We start from the raw sequence: 20,154 nt of genomic DNA, 5'->3' as shown, positions 1-20,154 counted from the left end.
GGNGGGGGGGGGGAGGGGGCGCAACTTTACACAGCCCGCAGACGAACGTAAAAATAAATATTTCCATGCGAGTGGAGATCAAACTTTATCCCTCTCCAAACTCATTGCCGGGCAGAAACGTCGCGTGATGACGTCAGCGTGACTCACATCCCTTGCTCTATCTGGCAAATTTCATACCCAATATGTCATATTGACCAAATTGACATCATTCTGACTTTTTCTTCTCCTTGGAATATTTATATGACAATTATTGCTACAAACGCTGCACGTGTGTACTCGCGGAGAAAATGTTACAGTCGAAAAGATGCGATCAAATTTGAAATGCAACACATGCATGTATAATACGCTTCGACTTGGAGAGAACCGGAAAGCTAATTTCTATCAGGTGCGATCGAGAGGAACAGATCGGAACTCCACTCCGTATCGTTGCGAAAGTCGGGATGGGGGGGGGGGGGAGATTTCGCTCGCTGTTCTCGTCCTATTACTTTTTCGTAAGGAATTCCGAATTTCTATCACGCTGGTCGATCGCCGGGGGGAGGGGGGGGGGGGAAATCAATATCCCGCGGATGTACTCTTGACGCTCTCCGCGCGTTGTCTCGCGTCAAGTGCAGAGAAGGCGGGAAGGTGCAGCTGGAACGAACAGACGGTTCGCGGATATATCTCGTGTCGAGTTCGAGTACACAACGGGCGAGTGGAGACCATAACCGTGATCGAGCGTCGATATGTGAACGTGACGGTGGCCTCCGTCGCTGAGAGGACAGGAGAGAACTGGAGAGAGAGGCCGGGACCGGGAACACCGCGTTTACGGCGTTTACGCGCGCCGGCCGCCGAGTTCGTTCCGAGTCGACGGGGAGAGAAGGAGGGAGATGCGCTCCGCGGGCAGCTAGGCAGCCTAGGGTTACGAAACTGCGATGCGCGAGTCGTATTTTTCCACGACTTTTATGACGCGGTCTGACGAATCGTCCAGCTCGCGTCGTGCCGCCAATGCCGCCGAAAGCTGCGACGCAAGCTACCGTCGTAAGGATCGTTTCGCAAAACGCGCCTCTCTCTCTCTCCAATTCCTTCAATTCAATCTACCTTGCGTAGGAGGCGAAACTGCGTTACGCGCCTACTTGAAATACTCGTCGTTAGGATTACATTCGTCTTTCCACTCGATTATGTAAACACGCAACTATCTCCCTTGCTGCACAATTGACCCAGTTTCCTCTTCAGTCGCAGGAGAAGGCGTAACAGTGATGGAAGAGCCACAAACTCCGGGATCGGATTGCAATTCTAACCTGGCGACGGATTCTATCCAGCAGGATCTGGTCGGCTCGGAGTTTGTTCAGGACAATGTTGAGTATCAATGGTTTATCGATTACGGGTGAGTAAGTCGGCACAACTCGGCCCATTTCGCCAATATTATTCTACCCTGACGCATACCTAACTTGTAGATATAGAGATGGAGGACTACACATCCATCCCAGTGTTCTTTCGTCGCTTTCCGCGTCCTATACTCCCAAGGATCTGGGTTATTATGACGACCTTGCTCGTAATTTGGACGCTAATCTGGCAGAGATCGACATGGAGAGCTTTCGTACGGCGGACATTCATACCCTCCTTACGGCTCTGCCTGTCATGTGCACGGAACCAGTTCAACATTCCGAAGTAAACACTCGACACAGTATAGATTGTAACAACCCTTACTATTGCAAATTCAAAGCCGTACGTAAACTGACGGACGCCAAATCTGTATCGAAATACGTGTCAAATTGTTAAACGATCCATTTCACACTCGTGCCATCGCGAGCTTGCGCCAGTTTACACCAAGCTTTGTATCAAGATAGGACATCAATCTGACGGTTTCGCGCATTTTCGCCTTGTTTTATTTAAAATTTTTTATATAATCCAAGTCTGGTATGTTCCATTATCGCCACAGTTTAACTATCAAAGGGAACAGTATGCCAGTATATCTGGATCTGTCATGGAAAAGCTTGACATCGGTTCCTCCATCAGCCCCCATACTAGTAGCCAGGTATGACAACGGCTGACGAAACACAAACCCAATTGCTAGAAACAGTGTTCCCCGTACATTTGATGCTCAACCAATCTTACTAACAGTCCTACGTTCGCTTTGTACTTTTACCATTTGCATGGACACAAATATATTGTTAAAATGAAATTCTAATAGTGGTAACAAGACTCTTGATACTCCAAATGCGTAATCTTGTTTAATGTTCATTGAAACTTTGACTAGTACCACATAGATGTGATGAGAAAAAAAAACCGAGTTTATTCACGTATCAATTGCATATTACTATTCAAAGGGAGAGGATTCCGCATGTTCCACCGCCGATACGATATCCATATGCAAGTCGTCGTTGCTGTTTTCTCCAGTAAAAGAGACGCCGATGCTACCACCGGGTGGTAGCTACAGCGTAGATTCGCTCGACTGCGAGGATATGTTGCTCACCTGTCAAACGAATAATAAAAACAACTATACCATCGCTTTTGAGGGCAGCATGACTATGTACTCGGATGGCTCTCAAGATTTTGAAAATCATGGTAACGTATAAGGCTAACGCACCCCCCTCTACTTCTTTTTTCTTCACTTCTTTCAATCGTCCGTCTCGCTATTATTTTCAGATAAACACAAGACGTATGAATCACCAGATGTATTTTACGATAAACCGAAAGACATGCAAGCTGTGCTGGATTTATCAATGGCATGCTCAGACTCAAAGATATACACGACGTGGAGTAATCTGAAACACTCCTCCATGAACAAAGTAATAACTCGTCATCCTTCCGGGAACAATAACACGATACCAGACATCTCCCAATGTGCTGCTAATCTGACGCTCGGTGGGATGAATAAACGGAGCCAGAGCTTACCGGACCTCTCTCGCGTTCGTCAATTCCAGCACACTAATATACCTCTTAATTTTAGCGTAAGCGCAGATACAGATCAATTTACTTGTGCGACTTGTAATACTCGCACTTGGCGTGATTATACACATTGTATTTGTGCAGGTTGATTCCGCTGAATCGAGCAACCATATGCAGCGGTTGCATAGCTCCGGATCTGCGATGAGTCGCTCGACGAATGCGGAAAGTTCGGACAACGGAGAAAATGCTGGTACAAAGAAGCTGCAAAATTTAAGCCTCGTCAGACTGTTTATGAAGCAAAAGAGCATGAGCGTGGAGGGAATGAGTCTTACCTTGGATCAGTCGGATTCCGTTAGTGACAACAGCGGCTGGCCCACTAGCAACAGTGGCAGCGATACCGCGACCAACACCAACACGCAGATACAACGGCAAAATGGTCAAGATAATATTTGTGATCGTCGCGTGCTCGAAAACGACTTCTCTATAAATTGGATCAAGCGCGACGTGACTAACAATTGTGATATGGAAAGTCAGGGAGACAGCTTCAACGTTTTAAGGCGTGCGACACGAAATAAACATGACAAGATCGAAATGGCGTCGTCCGCGTCGGTGGAGGAACTTTCGGAGAGTATGCCCAGGTCGGGCTGCGCGAGCGATCAACGGAGCTTCGATATCAACGATTCGTTCGAGCAGAAGAACGGCTGGGCAGCCGGCTTGACGGAGAGGAAGTACCCGATCTGTCGAACAACGGGAATACAAGCGAACGCGGAAATGGAGGACAACGCGGTTCAAACTTCCCTAATTTTTACCGCGCCGAAGGAAAAGCACGGTCCCCTCCTGCAGGAAACGACAGTTAACAAGAAGCCTGTGTACATTGTGTATCCCAATTATACGTTGCCCGATCTGTCGTTTCTTAAGGTCAAGGACACCAAGATGGACAACATTGCGTTGAAACCACATACATTTGACAGAAACAAGATGGAATGGAAACGTACCGTCCGTTCGGGTAGACCATTTTCCTGTAACGATATCGATGCTCTACGGCAACGCGGATTCGCGCACGTAAAGGATTGGGAGTCGCTGACGTTCCTTCTGCCGCACGAATACAAAAAGATTCTGCACGATGTGCCGGAAGTATCGAGATACATTAATATCAATGAGGAAGTTAAGCGGCCCCTATTCTGCCTGTCCCCGCCGATGCGCCACAAGACACGACCGATCAGCGAAATTATACCGAATAATACTTCGTCGACAAGCAGCACCGCGACGCAGCCATCTTCCGGCTACAGAGGCTCGTCGACGATTTTAACCGACTCCTCGACAAATCAGCAGCCCTTGTCCAACAATGCGATCAATCCGCTGTATTTGTATCGTTACGACAGTATTAGTTCGGAGGCCAGTTTAGTGAATAACGACAAGAAAATGCACAGACTCCATCAAGCGAGGCAGGTCTATCCGTCTCTTCCGAAACGATCCGTATCGTTGCCGCAAGGCGAGGGTGAATCTGATTTCAATAATGGCAGAGTACCGCCGCGACCACCGTTACCGAGGAGCATCTTGCGAAAAAACAAGGTTGTCGCGAATAAACGATACAGCATGTTTGAGATGGGAGACGTGGGCGAACAATCGGAAGAACAATCTGTGGAAGTGAACAAGAGAATGTCCTTGCAAGAGCCATACTATATGAACAACGATTTGCAGCTCTTGTGTCGCGAAAGAACGATCGATTCGGAGAAGGACGTCGACGAGACAGAAGCGGAGAGATATCTTAAAGGTAAGCGTCTCAATCATTTGGTATTTACTCAGATTGTTTTTTGTATACCAATTGCTTTTGATTCTCGACGTATATTCAACACGCTCGGTAATTATTGCAGAGAAATTAAACGACATTACGAATAACGCGAATGTGGAATCGGAAACTTCTCAACACAGCGACGATGACATCAAGCAATTGGAAGAATATTTGAAACGTAGTGCAATCTCGTCGCAAAGTAGCGACGGAGATATCGACAATGCCGAAGTTAAAGTGAGATCGTACGTAAGAAAATTTTTAGCTTTGAAAATGAACAAGGATCTACTCGTTAGAAATAGCGATATGGGAGAATCGCAAAGAAAAACGGTCAGTTTTGCCGTACACCAAAGAAAAAAGCACCTGGACGCTAAGGTAAGCCACTAGATTAATTTCAACGTACGAGCGGATTTCTCATTCTTTACTTTGTATTTCAGCTGAATAACCTGAATGTCGTCGTAAACGAACAAAGCCATGATGAGCCAGCCGAGGACAGATTAACAGAGCTGGAAGAGAAAAAAAGTATACGCGTTTTATTCATTATCTCACTATCGAGTGAATATATTTTGAAATCCTTAATGTGGTGTGTTCTTTCCAGAAATGGTGTCGTCTGTAAATAAAGCGGTAGACCTTTTATTAAAGTACTGGAATGCCGACTTCAATCACAGTCGTCCCAATTATAGCGAAAGAAACGAGTGCGCTCAAATTTGTCTGAGTAATTTATGCCCGGCTTTATACGCTATTATGTCGGATGGTTTAAAACCCCATTTGAATTCTACCTTTGGACCAATTACCAATAGTGTTTGGCAGGTCGTCGAAGCTAGTTCTCAACAAGGACCCCTTACGAAGACGTTAAATGAATTAGTGCAAAGAATCAACGGCGAAGATGTTATTACAGAGGGAATGTTAAAGTTCCACGCATTTGTATTCGGCTTGCTAAAGTAAGTTAGAATTGCTAATCTTTTTCAATATATGTACATACGTACTGTCCAAAATTTCCTTACATTTCATTAATATTTGTTGGGTAATCTCTATCCGATTTAACGAATTAACTTCTATTTCGTTGTTCTCTAGCCTAAGAGCTCTGGATGCATGGTTTGCGTATTTGTGTACACGTGAATCAATTTTACGGAAACATTACAACAACAATAGCTTATTCGTCGCGGCTCTGGCCAATGCCAATGTCCGAGAAATCGTCGATTCGTTGTTATACATCCTGAATCCACTTGCATTTTGTCCATTTCACTTGGATCTTCTCTATCAGTATCGTCAATTGCAAAATAGTTTTGGGAATATAAATAATCATACAGTGAACGTAAGTAAACAGAACCTGTCGTTTCATTTCTTTTACATGTGTATTATTGCACACGCTCATTCCATGATTTTCCATGTAGGCTATGAGCTTTAGAAACGCCGATCTGACCATGAAAGATCGCGAGAGCGAGGAAACGGAATCTTGCGGAGTGGTTCCAAGTCCGAAGAAGACACGACCAAGATCTTGCATTGCTTACAACATGGACGATAAATGCAGCCTCATGCATAAAGGTGATCTTCAGAACGCAAAGAAACGTTTCAGTGCCATAAATCCGAAGGCGTTTTACGCGTTGGATAAATTAACTTCCGAGGATTCTGAAGATTACACGGACAGTCTGGAACATTCCCCTCTAAATAAGAGAGCGAGCAAGCAGCCACAATCTAAACTTTTTAATCCTGATACTAAACCGAATGACGACGATGGTCTCTCTGCCGAAACGAAATTCAAAAAACTGCAGGAAAAATGGGAATTGATGATTGGTAAGGAAGGTAGCAAGGGCCAACCCGCCGTAATGACTCCCTCCTCGCCGGTTCGGACATTCGGAGCGTTAGGGAAATCAAAGATACCTAGATTGCTCACATCACCAGTGAAGCAGTCCAATGTTGCGGCGAATACCGTCGGGAAGTCATCAAAATCAGCCGTATCGGGAATCTCTTCGGGATTGAAGAAACCCGCTAGCCTTCCTACACCAAAGACTACCGTGAAGAAACCTATGGATACGAAAGCGAAAGATGCGACGCGTCGTACAAGCCGCGTCGATCAGGATACTCTAGGTGTGACGCGAGCTCACACTGCACGCCCGAGTTCCTTACCATATAAATCGCACGGCGTAACGTCCAACGACAAGAATCTAATCTCGCCTCACAGACGAGCCGTTTCGACCTCTTTACCGCGACCAACCGTTACCACCGTATCGAGGACATCAGTTGCGAAACATCCACACAAGTAAGTACGGATGTTTCACGAGCATGTACCATTTTCTACAATTTATTACCGTTTCCTTTGGCCTTTTGTATTGGTTGCAAATATTATTCATTTATGCGAGCTATGTCACAAGCTATAAATACATCAAGTCAACTAATGTAACTTTCGTTTACACTGCGCTTTTCTACCTTTGGTTCTGCTTTGTACTTTAGCTCTTTTCTTTCTTTCTTTCTCTCTTTAGATCCGTACGATAACGGTTCGCGCGTCTCGATTGCAGAGAAGTCCGTACCCTCACTCATAGGATACCGTCAGACACCGGTCACCTCTCATTCGCGGAGGGGGAGAGACTGAAAGTAATATTAGAGGTGGATAATAAATGGTTATTGTGCGCGAAAGGTGATCGAAGAGGTTTGGTACCACGAGCATGTGTACGCAGTGTGCAAACATAGCCCCTCCTCTCGACTACTCTTCACAATCGCAATTATAACCGTGGCCCCACGCAGCAGCCGTAATTGTAATCTCACCCTCGGAAGTGGAACGAAGAACGGGAGAGAGAGAGAGAGGACGAGCTGAAAAGTTCAAATCATCTAAATATCCCAGGACGACACAAGTGATGTACAGTGTATTAAAATTGTTTTTAAGCCGTACGATATAATACGCATTATCACGCGCTTGTAAAGTTACTTTTAATCGAGAACACTTAATTCTTATTGAGATGCGACAGTAGTATTATCGCTAGCGGCGCCATCGAAGACATAGAGATATCACCTAGTCATAGGCTCTTTTTTTAGACGACGTTATATTTATTTATTTAGATCCGTTTACTTTAGAACGATGTACAAACGCGGGGATACAAACGACGATTCGACATATATCCTCGACGAGTAAAAAGCCGAAAACAGTGTGTACGAATCTACACATATGAATGTGTGTGTAACTGTGATCATAGTAAATAGGCGTTTAAGTTTATTAGTGCGAACGCGCGGTGTATATTTCGTTCTGATGTTTAAGATACTCTGTGACTTTGTAATTTATTTGTCTATACTTTTCGCGTCAACGATTCGTTATTTTGATTTTATTTAATGGTGCCATTCACGGCATACACCTTTACGATGGCGGCGATCACATTTTTTACATGCTTCATGTGTATTTCCTGATACATATATATTATATATATACATATATATATATGTTAAGATATATGACATAATCAAATAAAGTCTGTTGTGAATTATATTTATCACATTTATCAGTTACATTTAACACAACCTAATGCAAATGCACTGTACGGAATATAATGACCGTGATAATAATTTTCGCCACAAAAGCTTCCTCTTCTAATAAAGAAAATTTCTTGACGTAAACGGTTCGTCATTGCATAATAAATTTTCGGAGAAAAAGAAATGTTTAAACAGTCAGTTGTCACAGAAACACTTGTTCACACTTCTTGACATCTGCTTAAGATCTCAAGGGGGTAATTCTCTTAACTGGGTCAAAAATAACTGTACACGTTAAATCTAAAAATTGTGAGTCATCGACTCAGTTGGCTCGCAAAATTCTCGCGGCAGCTTAGAATGAAAAAAAAAGTTAGACAACATAAAGTGGCTCTCTTCGATATAAAAATCACGGAGAAGGATAAGGGCCGGTAAGAGGGAGAATGCTCTTGTTACGTAAATATTTAGACAGATTCTTTAATCGTTATCTCTACGATCGTTATCGAAATAATCATTGGTATTCTACCAAGACATTGTATATAAAACGGCGCAATTAATATCGCTTGTCAGTCAGCCGATTTTTGGTGTGAATTCGAGCGACATCCTGGTGATATCGATAAGCAATCATGAGGATCACCACGGCATTATCCCTTTTGGCTGCACTTTGTACCGTAAGTTCTTTATTGAAAAACAATTAGTTAAATTAACAGATGCAACAGTTTTGGATCTTGTTTGTGCAGAATCTTAATTTCGAAGCATTTTCGTAGCATAGTTGGTAATATTTAATAAAATTGATTGTTACTATATCAAACGACCAAGATGATCGTAAAGGAATGTTTGCTAAGAAAAAACGTTTATATTGTTTTCTTTATCGAAATATTAAAATTTTATTTGATCTTTTCGTCTAATATCTAGTTACCGATTAACTCAAATATTTATTTAATTAAACATTAATTAAAATTGATGAAAATTGCAGTCGAAATGATGCACTCATAATTTTGATCCTTATCCCGCCTGCAATTTTAGGTCGGGGCTATTCCAGTGTCAACTAACTTGGAAATTCTGAGGATTCAAGTGAGGAACGTGAAATGGAACGTAGAAACTACAATACGCCGTCTTGAGCTACTCCGTACTCAGACCGAGGAAGATACCCTCTGGCAAGTCTCGTTAAAATGGAATGAAGAACAGGACAGCCATAGAGCATATAAAACTTTATTACTTGCTGGGATAAGAGTAAGTAATAATTAATATGAAAATTGCCAAATACGGTCAACTGAATTTCATGTTGTTAATTTTTGCTGGCGACCCTGAAAATTTTCCTGTGAGTTTAAGTAATAATTATTCAATCAAATTGAATAAGTTGTCAGAAATATATTGACTAAGTCTTCGAAATTATATTTCTGTATTCTAATCTCAAATTACTCGTACGTACGTATTTATATTTATTATAATTAGAGCTTCAAAATTGTTTCGTTAGTGCGTTAGTCGAGTATTGCTGACAATCAAATATACTGTTTATAATATTATAATAATTGTACACGAATAATCGTGTAACGATATCATTGTGAGATTATATTAAAGCGTCATATATAAAATGTTACTATACCGAAAATTACGTATAAGCATTTCTTTAAAATTTTTTTTTTCACGTCAGAACCAATCTCAAGTTTGTCTAAAAATCAGTGAATCATACGATTATATACAAGATCAGAGATACACGTAAAATTCCGTGCATGATAATCGTTTGATGACTTTGACAGTTGATAAAATATACAGACACGTAATACAATAGTTCATGTGCTATATCAAGGATTTATTTATCTTTAGAAAGTAGTAGACGCCGCTAAGGCGGAGGGCAAAAACGTGGACTCGTGCTACGAAGAGGCCGTCGACGCTACCGCAGCTAATGAGCAAACAGCGGATGACGAAGCTACAAAGTGTGAAGGTATCGCTCAACATTCCATCCATAACAATCTTGGTTTTATCGACAATCTTATCTCGGTATGTTTTCAAGACAATTACATCTATATATTGCAATCGATTCATTGTAATTAGGTCTGACATCCTAATCTAAAAGTTTATTTTCCCTCCCCACAGACCGGACAGGCGCTGGTGATCGATTTGGATAATATCTTCCTGAATTGTCACGACAGTGACATTTCCAGAATGGAGATCTGCGTCATCAGCGATTTGGTGAGATTAGAGGGCAACTTGAGGACCTTGGAAAGCGACAGCATTACCGCAGAGATCACTATTATGCCCGTGTCCAAGAACGTCATTATGCAAGCTAGCAACTGCATAAAACATGCATATTCTGTCGCAATTTCGGCAGGAGATGCGACCAGAATGAGAGCCACTCAATGCATCGAACAAGCGAATACAACCCCCACCACGACAACTACAACCCCCTCGACAACTCCCTCGACAACTCCCTCGACAACCCCCTCGACAACCCCCTCGACAACCCCCTCGACAACCCCCTCGACAACCCCCTCGACAACCCCTTCGACAACCCCTTCGACAACCCCTTCGACAACAGTGAAGTCTACGACAAAGATCCCATTTTAAAGTCCCATAACTTTAACGTCACTGCAATTTGCCAATCACGACTATTCTTCGTTGAAAATAATTCTCGAGAGGGATTGGAATGTCCCACAATTGGCATCATTTTGGGGGGAAAAAGCATCGTCACGACATTACGCGATACTCTACATGTAAAACTAGCGTAGTTCGTAGTCTGTTCCGGATTCCATGGTATTTTTCGAAAGAGTAATTCTGTATGTAAAGTGAAAGAAGTAAAAAAAATATTTGTAAAACGACAATTATTTGAACTCCTTGCTGTACCTTATTCATACGCTTGCAATTTACCTTCATCACGCGTACGTTTCGCACAAGGTCGCAAAATTAGATGCGATAAGCCAAGTCTTATCTTTATACAAATCTGAATCTTAACAAGCGTTATATTTTTCACCAAATTTGATTATCTAATCTATCGCGCGATTTACGTAGGAGTATGATAATAAGTAGTACCAACGATCACACGTCTCGAACTTGGTATTCTTTAGAACGTTAGTTTTAGGATTAAGAAAGACATGTTCTATAATCTTCATAATGATCAAATAAACTAAATAATTAGACTTTTAAAAATTCAAACAGGGCTACTATTTAGTGATTAAAAGAACTTTAATCGCGTTTGCAAGGATATCTACACACTTCTGACTTGGTATAATCTTCGAGATCGGACATTCTTAGACATTGATTATTAAGCAGGGATTGCTTATCTTCTCCCCTCTCTCCCTACCCACCTCTCGGAGCTTGTCAAAATGTTTTTTTTTCATCATACCTTATATATAAAAAGGCGCAATTAATGTAATACTTATCAGTTGGTCGAATTCTCGTGTCAACAGAGCCACTCCCAAGTGATACCAATAAGCAAGAATGAGAATCGTCGTAGCGGCGCTGTGCTTTTCGGCTGTACTTTGTACCGTAAGTTCCTATCTTTTCTTTACGAGAAAAGATCGTGAAAATGATGAGAAGATAGTCAAAGGATGATGGTATTTGTACAATAATGTAGTTAAACACGTAATACCAGTTTTAATATGAACAGAACGTTTACTGAAATATTCTGAATCGCTCTTTTTTTCAAGTGCGAATAAATTTGCGTTTTTTTATCGTTTTGTACAGTACTCTTATCGACTAAACTTGAACGTTAATCCAAATCGACCAGAACAGCAAGAATACCTATGCGGCGATTGATCACTTTCGTCAGTACAGTACGTTTACTTTCTACTTAGGTCTACGCTCCCGTTCCACCAAAAGATGATTTGGACGACGTAAAATTAGAAATATTAACCGCGAAACAGAGCGTGGAGCGTACTATACAGCAAATTAAACGTGTCTTTACTGATACTAAAGAGGATACCATGCTGACAATCATGAAAAGATGGTGGGAACAAATGGATACTTACAGAAATTACATTAATCTAATGATCGAATCGATGCGCGTGAGTATTAATTACAACTTTAACTTGGAAATTTAGCGAAAAATTTGCCAAATAATTACTTGTCATTATTTCTATATTTTAGAGGGAAGTACATAACGCCAAGTTATATAAAGGTGTAGATGCGCAATACTGCTTCGATACAAATTCCGGTGCCATAAACGAGCATACTGACGTAGCGTACAAAACTGCTGTCACATGTCAAGAAAAAGGTGGAAAGTCCATTGAGAGCAGCCTGAGCTTTCTCGATAGCCTCGTGTCGGTAAGTTTTCATTGTCCTTATTTTATGATGCTATTCTTTATTTGAATCTCTTTGCGTCCACCACAGCTTGGAGAGGGGCTGATAAAAGAATTGGATCATATCTTCCTGAATTGCCACGATGACGATCCTGTAAAAAACAAGAGCTGCATCCTCGATGAGTTCACGAGAATCAATACTGCCGTGAAGGAGTTTGAGGAGGACGCCAATAAAATCGAGTATAGCGCATTACCAGCGTCCAACTACGTCGTTCTGCAAGCCACCCAATGTCTGACCAACGCTTACTTGTTAGCGCGCTTCGAAAGTCAAGGTGCAATGGCATCCCACTCCAGATGTGTTCGAGACGCCATAGATAGAAGTAGTTCGGGTGTTTAAGAGAGACTAGTACGTTTATCGATTACAATTTATGTACATCGAAATGACACTCGAGAGAAAACGAAATGCATCCTAAGAAATCAAGATAATCAATTTGCCAAAGATGCAGTTATGTAATTATGCGTATCGAAACAAAACTTTACTTGTTAATGGTATGCTTCTCGGAAACTCTAAATCTAGAGCTTTATATGACGTATTCTAAAAGATATTTTTTTATGTATATGATATACTCACGAAAAATAAACATTGTAATTAAACAATTATTGAACAGTTTGTCGATATTTGCAAGTTAATTCACCTAGGTAGCAATAGTGCCCATTTGGTGTCTATAAGTTATCGCTTTAAGGTTGCCTTTAGGATTTTACTATAAGATAACCAATGTATGTCTTAAAATTGGTATCTATTTTACCTGTTGTCTTAAAGGTGTCTTTTTTATAATATCTTAACAAAGAAAAAGACTATTATCTGAAAATTATCATATTAGTTGATCTGATAGATATCTATTTTAAGACATCAAAAAGTTATCAATTTATTACACCAAATGGGCACTATTGCTACCCGGGAAATTTCCTCACTCGCGACTGTCACTCATCGCGTACGTGTTTCGAGCAAATTCTTAAAATTGTTTATGATATCTCATCTTATCAACATCTCTGCTATCTCTTGGATAAAATTTAATGGCTTGTCGAAATAAAACTAATACTATGATATTCCATTAAGATCTCACATTCCGTTAAGCCAAAAGTATAAAAGAGTGAAATTAATATCGATTGTCATCAGTTAGTGTATTTCTGGTATATTTCCAACTTGTACGACTCTCGAGTGATTCTAACGAGCAAGTATGAAAAGCGCCATAGCATTATGCCTTTTGGCTGTAATTTGCACCGTAAGTCTCTTTCGTCTTTTGAAAAATAATTTGTGATAGATACGATCTTGTCTTCGCAACATATAGTTTAAGATGTAACATTAAGTATACGTTATAAAAAGAGAATACAACTAAAAGAAATTGTAAAAACGGATATCTGTCGAGAGAAAATAAACTTGAAATTGATGATCAAAATGTCTTCCTCGAACGAGTAAAGTTCCCGTTTTATCATTTTTTATCGATATACAAATACTGCCATCGATTAAACTCGCGTACGGTAATTGGCAATGCTGGTACCAAAAATGTACGTTTGTTCAAAATAACTTATTTATAATACTTTTATTCTCGACCCTAGGCCGATGCAACCTTTATAGAAATTTTGCTACGTCAAATACGGAATACAGTACAGTCCGTGGAAAGTACCATAAAAGAACTCGAACGCACTCACGATGATACCGAGCAGAACGTAAAACTGACGGTCATGAAGAAATGGATACAAAAAATGGATGCGTATAGCAAATACGCCGATCCGATACTTGAGACGATACGCGTGAGTATTTATTCATACTGATTTGTAATTAGAAACCGTTCGTTTTAAACTCTTCGCTTTTCACAAATCAGAAGCGTGTTCAAATTTATTAAAAGATGTGTGAATCCACCATCTCGAATTATCAAGCGACATTTTTCGGCACTTGCGACACACACTTTTAATAATAACAAAACACGACATTTGATGTCGATGGTGATTGAAATGATATAAATAAAAAACATATTACGTTGGCTTAATCGCCGCTGGTTTCTTTATTTTAGAAAGAGGTGGAAGAGGCCAAAGCGAAGGGCAAGGATGCTCAACCGTGTTACGATGCTGCTCATAATATTCTTAAAAGTAACGACTACAACGCTATGTACTACGCCCGGCAATGTCAAGAATGCGCAGGAAATGCCATTAAGGACAACCTTAGTTTTATCGATAATCTTATCGCGGTAAATATCCGTAATTGTAATTGTATATCAACTATTCTCTACCGATTGATTGATTAATTTTTTTATAGACTGGACGCGAGCTAATAGAAAAATTGAAGAAAATCTTCCCGGACTGTTACGAACAACATTCGAGTCTTTGGGACATTATCAAGTTGCACAGTTGCATCAACAATCAGCTTGGAATAAGCAAAGTTAGCGTGAAAAATTTAAAGACTGATGCCAGTTCCGCTAAATCTACCGCTAATTCCGCATCCAATGTCGTCCTTCAGCAGGCTACTGCTTGTCTGAACGACGTTTATTCGACTGCGCATTCGGAGGTCGCGGAGGCCAGGTCGGCGGCTACCAGGTGTCTCAATAACCTCGGGAATGCAGTGTAGAGAGAAGGACATTTATCTTTACCTATGCTGTGTTCTTCGTCAAAGATATATTTTACAAGACCGATTTTGCAGAAATTTCTAATATAGTTACATCTACTTCTGTTTTCTTGTCACAAATCTACGGAATTTAATCTTTTCCGTCAACTATAATATTCTGTTGAAATAAATCATTGTTGCATATACAATATTGTATATTTCACATTTTCTTTGTCAAAACGCGATATATACTATTATAACATTATCGATCGTTAAAGATGTCAGCGGCGACATAAAGGTATTCAATTATTGCTTTAGTAAGTCGGCGATTAAATTACGTAATACTTTTTCAGCGAAAAGATATGTTTGTACGGTTTGAAACATCTGTCTACACTTCTTAACATCTGTCTTATTGTTAGAGTTCAAATGAGGAGATACGTCATAACCCAGTGAGAAATGATTCGTCGATCGACGTCAATTCGACGGTGTCGACGTCGTTTCGACGTCGATCGACGAATCATTTCTCACTGGGAACTGTAAAATGTCATTGTATCTGGTTGATCTAGAAATGATAAATCACTCGTGTTTCGCCAATTTCCTTTGGCTCACATTTCAAATAATAAGCCGAGACAAAATTAACAAGTCCTTCGATATGCAATCTCGATAAAAGGATAAAGACCGATAAAAGATAAACGTTTTATTGATGCGAAAATTTTTATATCGATTATTTTGATTACGATCATACATAAAACTGTTTTTGCATTCATTATCTTTGCGATCGTAATTAAGTCAATCATTATTAATTTCTGTATCTATTACGCACTACCCAGCGGGAAATGACTCGTCAATCGATGTCGAAACGATGTTGAATCGACATCGGTACCGTCAAATTGATGTCGAATCATTTCTCACTAGATAATGAATGCATTTTAATTTTTATCCTTTAATCGTGATTTCCTCTTTTATTGATTTACTTTTGCGCTTCTCCTCGAGAAAGCAATTCAGGTAGATATTAAATTTAATTATAATAAGTTTGTATTGTAATGCAGCGATTTTCGTAAGTATTATAAAGCACCATTTATGATCACAGCGTGGAGAATTTCTCACAACTTTTATTTTTACTAGTGATATTGTGAAGTAAGTATGTAAATCCAACATTAAAGATAATATTTTCAAAATAAAATGGTTTATGTTGAAAAATTCTGATTTACAATACGCATAATAATCTATTTCTTCATGTTATATCATTCAAAATAGATATCTTACGTATTGCGCGATAAAAATTTAAAATATCATTAGAAATTGCGGCGAGTAATCTTCTGAGATAAGCATAGTTCTACGTGAAAAAATGTATAAGTATATATGTATATGTGGTAACAAAGTAAGGCATAGCGTACGTATATCACGAGATAAAGAATGAAGGCAGATGTTCTCAGTGAAAATTATTAACGACGAAATTCTTAGTACACTTTATCATAATCAAACATGTTCTATTTGTTCCGGGATTACCGGAATTTCATGCTACTGTGGGGAATCCACACGAGACTGCACGTATACGGGTAGATGTCGCAAATATTTTGCTTCGTCGGATTCCCCTCTTTTATTCGAACTGATACAAGTTAATGCCTGTGGGTTATTCATCTACAGTATATACATATACATTCATATATAAGAGAGTGCGATTAACTTGCTTCAGTCTGTTAGCGGGCTTTTTCGAACCACTCCCGGAGTGACACCAATAAACATGAGGACCGCTGTAGCGTTGTGTCTTTTAGTGACTTTTTGTACTGTAAGTTATTTCAGGAATAATCTACGATATAACACTTTCGAATTTTTTTCGTTCAAAGGATGTTCGTTTCAAAATTTACTTAAAAGAATTAATGATTGAATTCTAAGAATTTCATTTTTCCATGTAAAACTTACACACACATACAACTTTTTGCCAAGCTCTACGTAATACTCTCGTCAAGAAAATTTAGTTGTGAATTTAGTACACGAAGATTACAAGAATATCCGCTTCTTGAAAATAATCAAGTTTGTTAGAAAAATGTTTCGTTCAGGCCTATGCTAATCCGCTGGACGTACTGAGAATTGGCGTGCAAAGATCGAAAGGTCAAGTGCAGGATAATATACAACAACTGGACCGTCTTCGCAATAACGTCGCGCAGGACACAATTTTCAAAATAAAAAATAATTGGATAGAACAAATGCGAAGACACAACGATTATAGCAATCCAACAATTGATGCGATACGTGTGAGTAATCAATCCGTCAATCGAGGTACACTAATTAATGTTATTAGAAAAATCGAATGAGTTCTCGATTACAGCTTTTTCGAGTTCGTTTTAATTACTTTTCGTCCAAGTCCCCAATATTTATTTCAACAACGCGATATATGCCACGTTTAGTGTAATTACAAAACATGACGTTTTATGGAATATACACTGTCCTATTATCTTTTAATTTATTCATTATCGGTTGGTGTATTTGTCAGAAAGAAGTGGATGCCGCGAAGGGAGAGGACAAGAATGCGCAGCCGTGTTACGATACCGCTTCTAATACTTTGAGAAACATTTGGAACACAGCGTCAAGCGATGCTCAACGATGCGTCGACACTGCTGAAAGCTCCATCAAGAGCGAACTTGGTTTTGTTGACAATCTTATCTCGGTAGAGTCTCACAATTATTATCGCGCATTACTCAGGTTTGCGCTGAGTGATTAAAGATGTTACTTCCTTTACAGACCGGACGTACGCTGATGGTAGAATTGGACGGCATCTTCCTGAATTGCTTCGGTAATGATATTTTCCAAGTGCAGAGATGCGTTGCCCTCAAGCTGGGAACAGCCAACGTCAATGCGAGAGACTTGCAGAGCAAAGCAAATTCCGCCAAATTCACCGCCACGTCTGCGTCCAACAATATCGTTCTGCAGGGGAATAACTGTGTGTACAATGTTTACTCGCCCGCGTTCTCGCAGATCACGGAGCTCAGATTGGCCGCTACCAGATGTCTCAAGGCTTTGTAAGCCATGCGTCCAGTTTTTACCGATAGACTCTTTTATATTTATTCCTTAAAGATATATTGTTTTCGAGAGGAATCATTAATTATGCCCAAGATACCGATTTCTGGTCCAAAAAATTCTAGTGTTACACGCACATAGCACCATGCATACTTTTTATGATACCCGAGGAAAAATAATTGCAAATTTGCTTGGTGGCACAATCAGCTTGCAAACGTTCTTCGTGACGCGTGCATTTTGCAAAATTAGCTTCGTGAATGTTGGCGATATTAGCCACAATAACTTTCATCTTATCTGCCTGTTTATGGGAGTTACTACTTTTTCTACAAAATATGTAAAATATCTGACTAAAATAAACGATTGGTTCATCAATGTTTGTGGAAGCGAGCACGAGTCAAACACAAGTGTCATAATTTTAATCGTCTACTTGTTAATACAATTTGTACCCGTGCACGTTAAAAATTACCAAATTCCTGACGGAAATGTTTCACAATCCTGAGATCGTTGATTTGTAACGTGTGATGTCTGTTCGATTTAAATTGACTTTTGCTTCACGATTACAATCAACTGATTACTGTTAATAAGCCCCTTTAATTACTAAATATTCTACTAACAATAAGAGATTGAATAAATTTAATCTGATTCACATTTCCAAGTGGAACGAATAAACAAGTGGATAAGAAAGAGTGAATGAAATTGTTTCACGAGAGATATTGTAAGTTAATCTTTCTTTCTCACATACACACGTATAGTGTCTTCCACTTCAATGTTCTCAGTAGAGCACTTGTGAGAAAATCTCTTTTAAGAGATTTACGATTTTATTTTCCTTATTGATACCGATAAAGGCATATCTTACTCTATACACGTAAGAGATAAGATTAATCGCCTATTTCAAAGTGATTACGATTTTTTTACATGCAATTCTATTCTTATCAAACAGATGCAAATGTGTTCGTCATTAATTTACGTTAAATATTTTTATATTAACAATGCATTATTAATGTTTTATGAAAGCTACGAGGCACTGAGCAGTATCTGCGGTTCAATAGATTTTATGCCAGATTTTTTCGTCCATCATTTTGAAATGCCGTTTTTTACGAAACATTCGCAATTTATTCTTCAATTATAAAGATCACTTTTAGTCGTATTCGTATCGTATACACGTTAAAAAAACTTGACACATCTTTTTAAGCTGGCGAAAGTCGAATTATGCGCAATTGTCCTAACAGCACAATATATTGGGACATAATGTAAATCTAGTATTCCTAATATTGGTCCAATATTGTAAGATGGACGCCTTTTCTTATTCAGCCAACCCGGTGAAAAACGACTCAACGACATCGATCGACAAATCATTTCTCACTAGGAATATATCTTTTTGTTTTAGCAATATTGGTCTAATATTGCATCAATATTACATTGTTAACAGTGTATGTTACAATACACAAAAAATTTCAATAATTGCAACACCATTGCAACAGCATATTCCTGAGCATAATTCAAGTAAAAAAAGTCCTGTACTACTTTTCCCTCCGATAGTTATCGAGATATCATAAGCTAAACATTGAAAAAGTTATAAATTTTCTCTTGAATATCTCAACAAGTATTAGGCAAATTAAAAAATGTTTCGAACAAAAGTTGTTCATATTAATTAGTAGAATAAGATTACAGTATAATAAGAGCGGCCACGCCGGCGTTATATTATACTTGATACCGTTTTCACTCGGCTGATTCCAACGCCTTACGCCCATTTTCATTTTTAGAACTATTTCGCTACACCCATTTTCAAGCACTGCCGATAAAGTCTCTACTTGGTGCGTGTTCGTGCCATTTTTCAAGCGGGTAATGCAGTGCCCAATTTTGGTTATATTCCATGCTGCATGCATGAAATGTCGATAACACGAGAGCGTTATTGGTTTTTCGTAACAGTAGCGAGCGAGAAGGTATAAGAGCGAGCGAGATGGCAATAAAAACGAGCAAGACAGTAATAGGAGCGAGCGAGATAAGATAACACATGCTAGAGACCCTAGAAGATAGAGACTGGACAACTGGCGGAAGTGTCCACAAAATGGCCGTCAGTGCCGCGATTTAATTGAATCTTGTGCTGCTGTGTCGTGTAAGTAATATGATTTTTTTCATTTAGAGATTGTGTGTAAATGAAAAAAATCATATTACTTACACAACACAGC

General features: G+C 39.6%; 5 protein-coding genes across 8 annotated transcripts in view; all 5 read left to right on the top strand.

The window, feature by feature from the left end:
- Window positions 1-8,132, top strand: part of LOC105560121 — a 13,509-nt gene extending 5,377 nt beyond the window's left edge. Inside the window, exons 1-13 of one of the 4 annotated variants that reach the window (XM_012008944.1) lie at window positions 621-1,017; window positions 1,213-1,363; window positions 1,434-1,647; window positions 1,919-2,014; window positions 2,307-2,544; window positions 2,626-2,930; window positions 3,013-4,642; window positions 4,743-5,032; window positions 5,095-5,179; window positions 5,256-5,598; window positions 5,732-5,972; window positions 6,052-6,917; window positions 7,174-8,132. In XM_012008944.1, the coding sequence (XP_011864334.1) occupies window positions 912-1,017; window positions 1,213-1,363; window positions 1,434-1,647; window positions 1,919-2,014; window positions 2,307-2,544; window positions 2,626-2,930; window positions 3,013-4,642; window positions 4,743-5,032; window positions 5,095-5,179; window positions 5,256-5,598; window positions 5,732-5,972; window positions 6,052-6,917; window positions 7,174-7,345 (4,737 nt within the window). In that variant the 5' untranslated portion in view covers window positions 621-911 and the 3' untranslated portion in view covers window positions 7,346-8,132. Of the gene's footprint in view, window positions 1-620; window positions 1,018-1,212; window positions 1,364-1,433; window positions 1,648-1,918; window positions 2,015-2,306; window positions 2,545-2,625; window positions 2,931-3,012; window positions 4,643-4,742; window positions 5,033-5,094; window positions 5,180-5,255; window positions 5,599-5,731; window positions 5,973-6,051; window positions 6,918-7,137 lie in introns of those variants that run through there. The other 3 variants (XM_012008947.1, XM_012008946.1, XM_012008945.1) reach the window with 3 other exon arrangements.
- Window positions 8,133-8,736: 604 nt separating this feature from the next.
- Window positions 8,737-11,043, top strand: LOC105560167 (G8 domain-containing protein DDB_G0286311-like). Its single transcript, XM_012009045.1, has 4 exons — window positions 8,737-8,781; window positions 9,137-9,343; window positions 9,938-10,111; window positions 10,208-11,043. Exons 1-4 carry the CDS (start codon window positions 8,737-8,739, stop codon window positions 10,676-10,678), a joined length of 897 nt encoding a protein of 298 aa, XP_011864435.1. The 3' UTR covers window positions 10,679-11,043.
- Window positions 11,044-11,548: 505 nt separating this feature from the next.
- On the top strand, window positions 11,549-13,215 carry LOC105560166. Its single transcript, XM_012009044.1, has 4 exons — window positions 11,549-11,596; window positions 11,905-12,114; window positions 12,197-12,373; window positions 12,440-13,215. Exons 1-4 carry the CDS (start codon window positions 11,549-11,551, stop codon window positions 12,743-12,745), a joined length of 741 nt encoding a protein of 246 aa, XP_011864434.1. The 3' UTR covers window positions 12,746-13,215.
- Window positions 13,216-13,332: 117 nt separating this feature from the next.
- LOC105560120 lies at window positions 13,333-15,202 on the top strand. Its single transcript, XM_012008943.1, has 4 exons — window positions 13,333-13,631; window positions 13,966-14,160; window positions 14,421-14,594; window positions 14,663-15,202. Exons 1-4 carry the CDS (start codon window positions 13,587-13,589, stop codon window positions 14,969-14,971), a joined length of 723 nt encoding a protein of 240 aa, XP_011864333.1. The 5' UTR covers window positions 13,333-13,586; the 3' UTR covers window positions 14,972-15,202.
- A 1,331-nt stretch (window positions 15,203-16,533) lies between these two features.
- Window positions 16,534-18,378, top strand: LOC105560119. Its single transcript, XM_012008942.1, has 4 exons — window positions 16,534-16,736; window positions 17,008-17,202; window positions 17,442-17,615; window positions 17,690-18,378. The coding sequence occupies exons 1-4, from the start codon at window positions 16,692-16,694 to the stop codon at window positions 17,969-17,971; spliced, it is 696 nt and encodes a 231-aa protein (XP_011864332.1). The 5' UTR covers window positions 16,534-16,691; the 3' UTR covers window positions 17,972-18,378.
- The last annotated feature ends 1,776 nt before the right edge of the window (window positions 18,379-20,154 follow it).

The sequence above is a fragment of the Vollenhovia emeryi genome, unplaced genomic scaffold, assembly GCF_000949405.1.
Source record: "Vollenhovia emeryi isolate VEMERY1.0 unplaced genomic scaffold, V.emery_V1.0 DF939241.1, whole genome shotgun sequence".
NCBI classification, from domain to species: Eukaryota; Metazoa; Arthropoda; class Insecta; order Hymenoptera; family Formicidae; genus Vollenhovia; species Vollenhovia emeryi.
This window is presented reverse-complemented; position numbering and strand designations above follow the sequence as displayed.

Coding starts and splice junctions, on each gene's coding strand:
- LOC105560167 (XM_012009045.1), top strand. CDS start 8,737: ATGAGGATCACCACGGCATTATCCCTTTTGGCTGCACTTTGTACC. Junction 8,782..9,136: donor TTTTGGCTGCACTTTGTACC/GTAAGTTCTTTA, acceptor CTGCAATTTTAG/GTCGGGGCTATTCCAGTGTC. Junction 10,112..10,207: donor TTATCGACAATCTTATCTCG/GTATGTTTTCAA, acceptor CCCTCCCCACAG/ACCGGACAGGCGCTGGTGAT.
- LOC105560166 (XM_012009044.1), top strand. CDS start 11,549: ATGAGAATCGTCGTAGCGGCGCTGTGCTTTTCGGCTGTACTTTGTACC. Junction 12,115..12,196: donor TAATGATCGAATCGATGCGC/GTGAGTATTAAT, acceptor TCTATATTTTAG/AGGGAAGTACATAACGCCAA. Junction 12,374..12,439: donor TTCTCGATAGCCTCGTGTCG/GTAAGTTTTCAT, acceptor CGTCCACCACAG/CTTGGAGAGGGGCTGATAAA.
- LOC105560120 (XM_012008943.1), top strand. CDS start 13,587: ATGAAAAGCGCCATAGCATTATGCCTTTTGGCTGTAATTTGCACC. Junction 13,632..13,965: donor TTTTGGCTGTAATTTGCACC/GTAAGTCTCTTT, acceptor TCTCGACCCTAG/GCCGATGCAACCTTTATAGA. Junction 14,161..14,420: donor CGATACTTGAGACGATACGC/GTGAGTATTTAT, acceptor TCTTTATTTTAG/AAAGAGGTGGAAGAGGCCAA.
- LOC105560119 (XM_012008942.1), top strand. CDS start 16,692: ATGAGGACCGCTGTAGCGTTGTGTCTTTTAGTGACTTTTTGTACT. Junction 16,737..17,007: donor TTTTAGTGACTTTTTGTACT/GTAAGTTATTTC, acceptor TGTTTCGTTCAG/GCCTATGCTAATCCGCTGGA. Junction 17,203..17,441: donor CAACAATTGATGCGATACGT/GTGAGTAATCAA, acceptor TGTATTTGTCAG/AAAGAAGTGGATGCCGCGAA.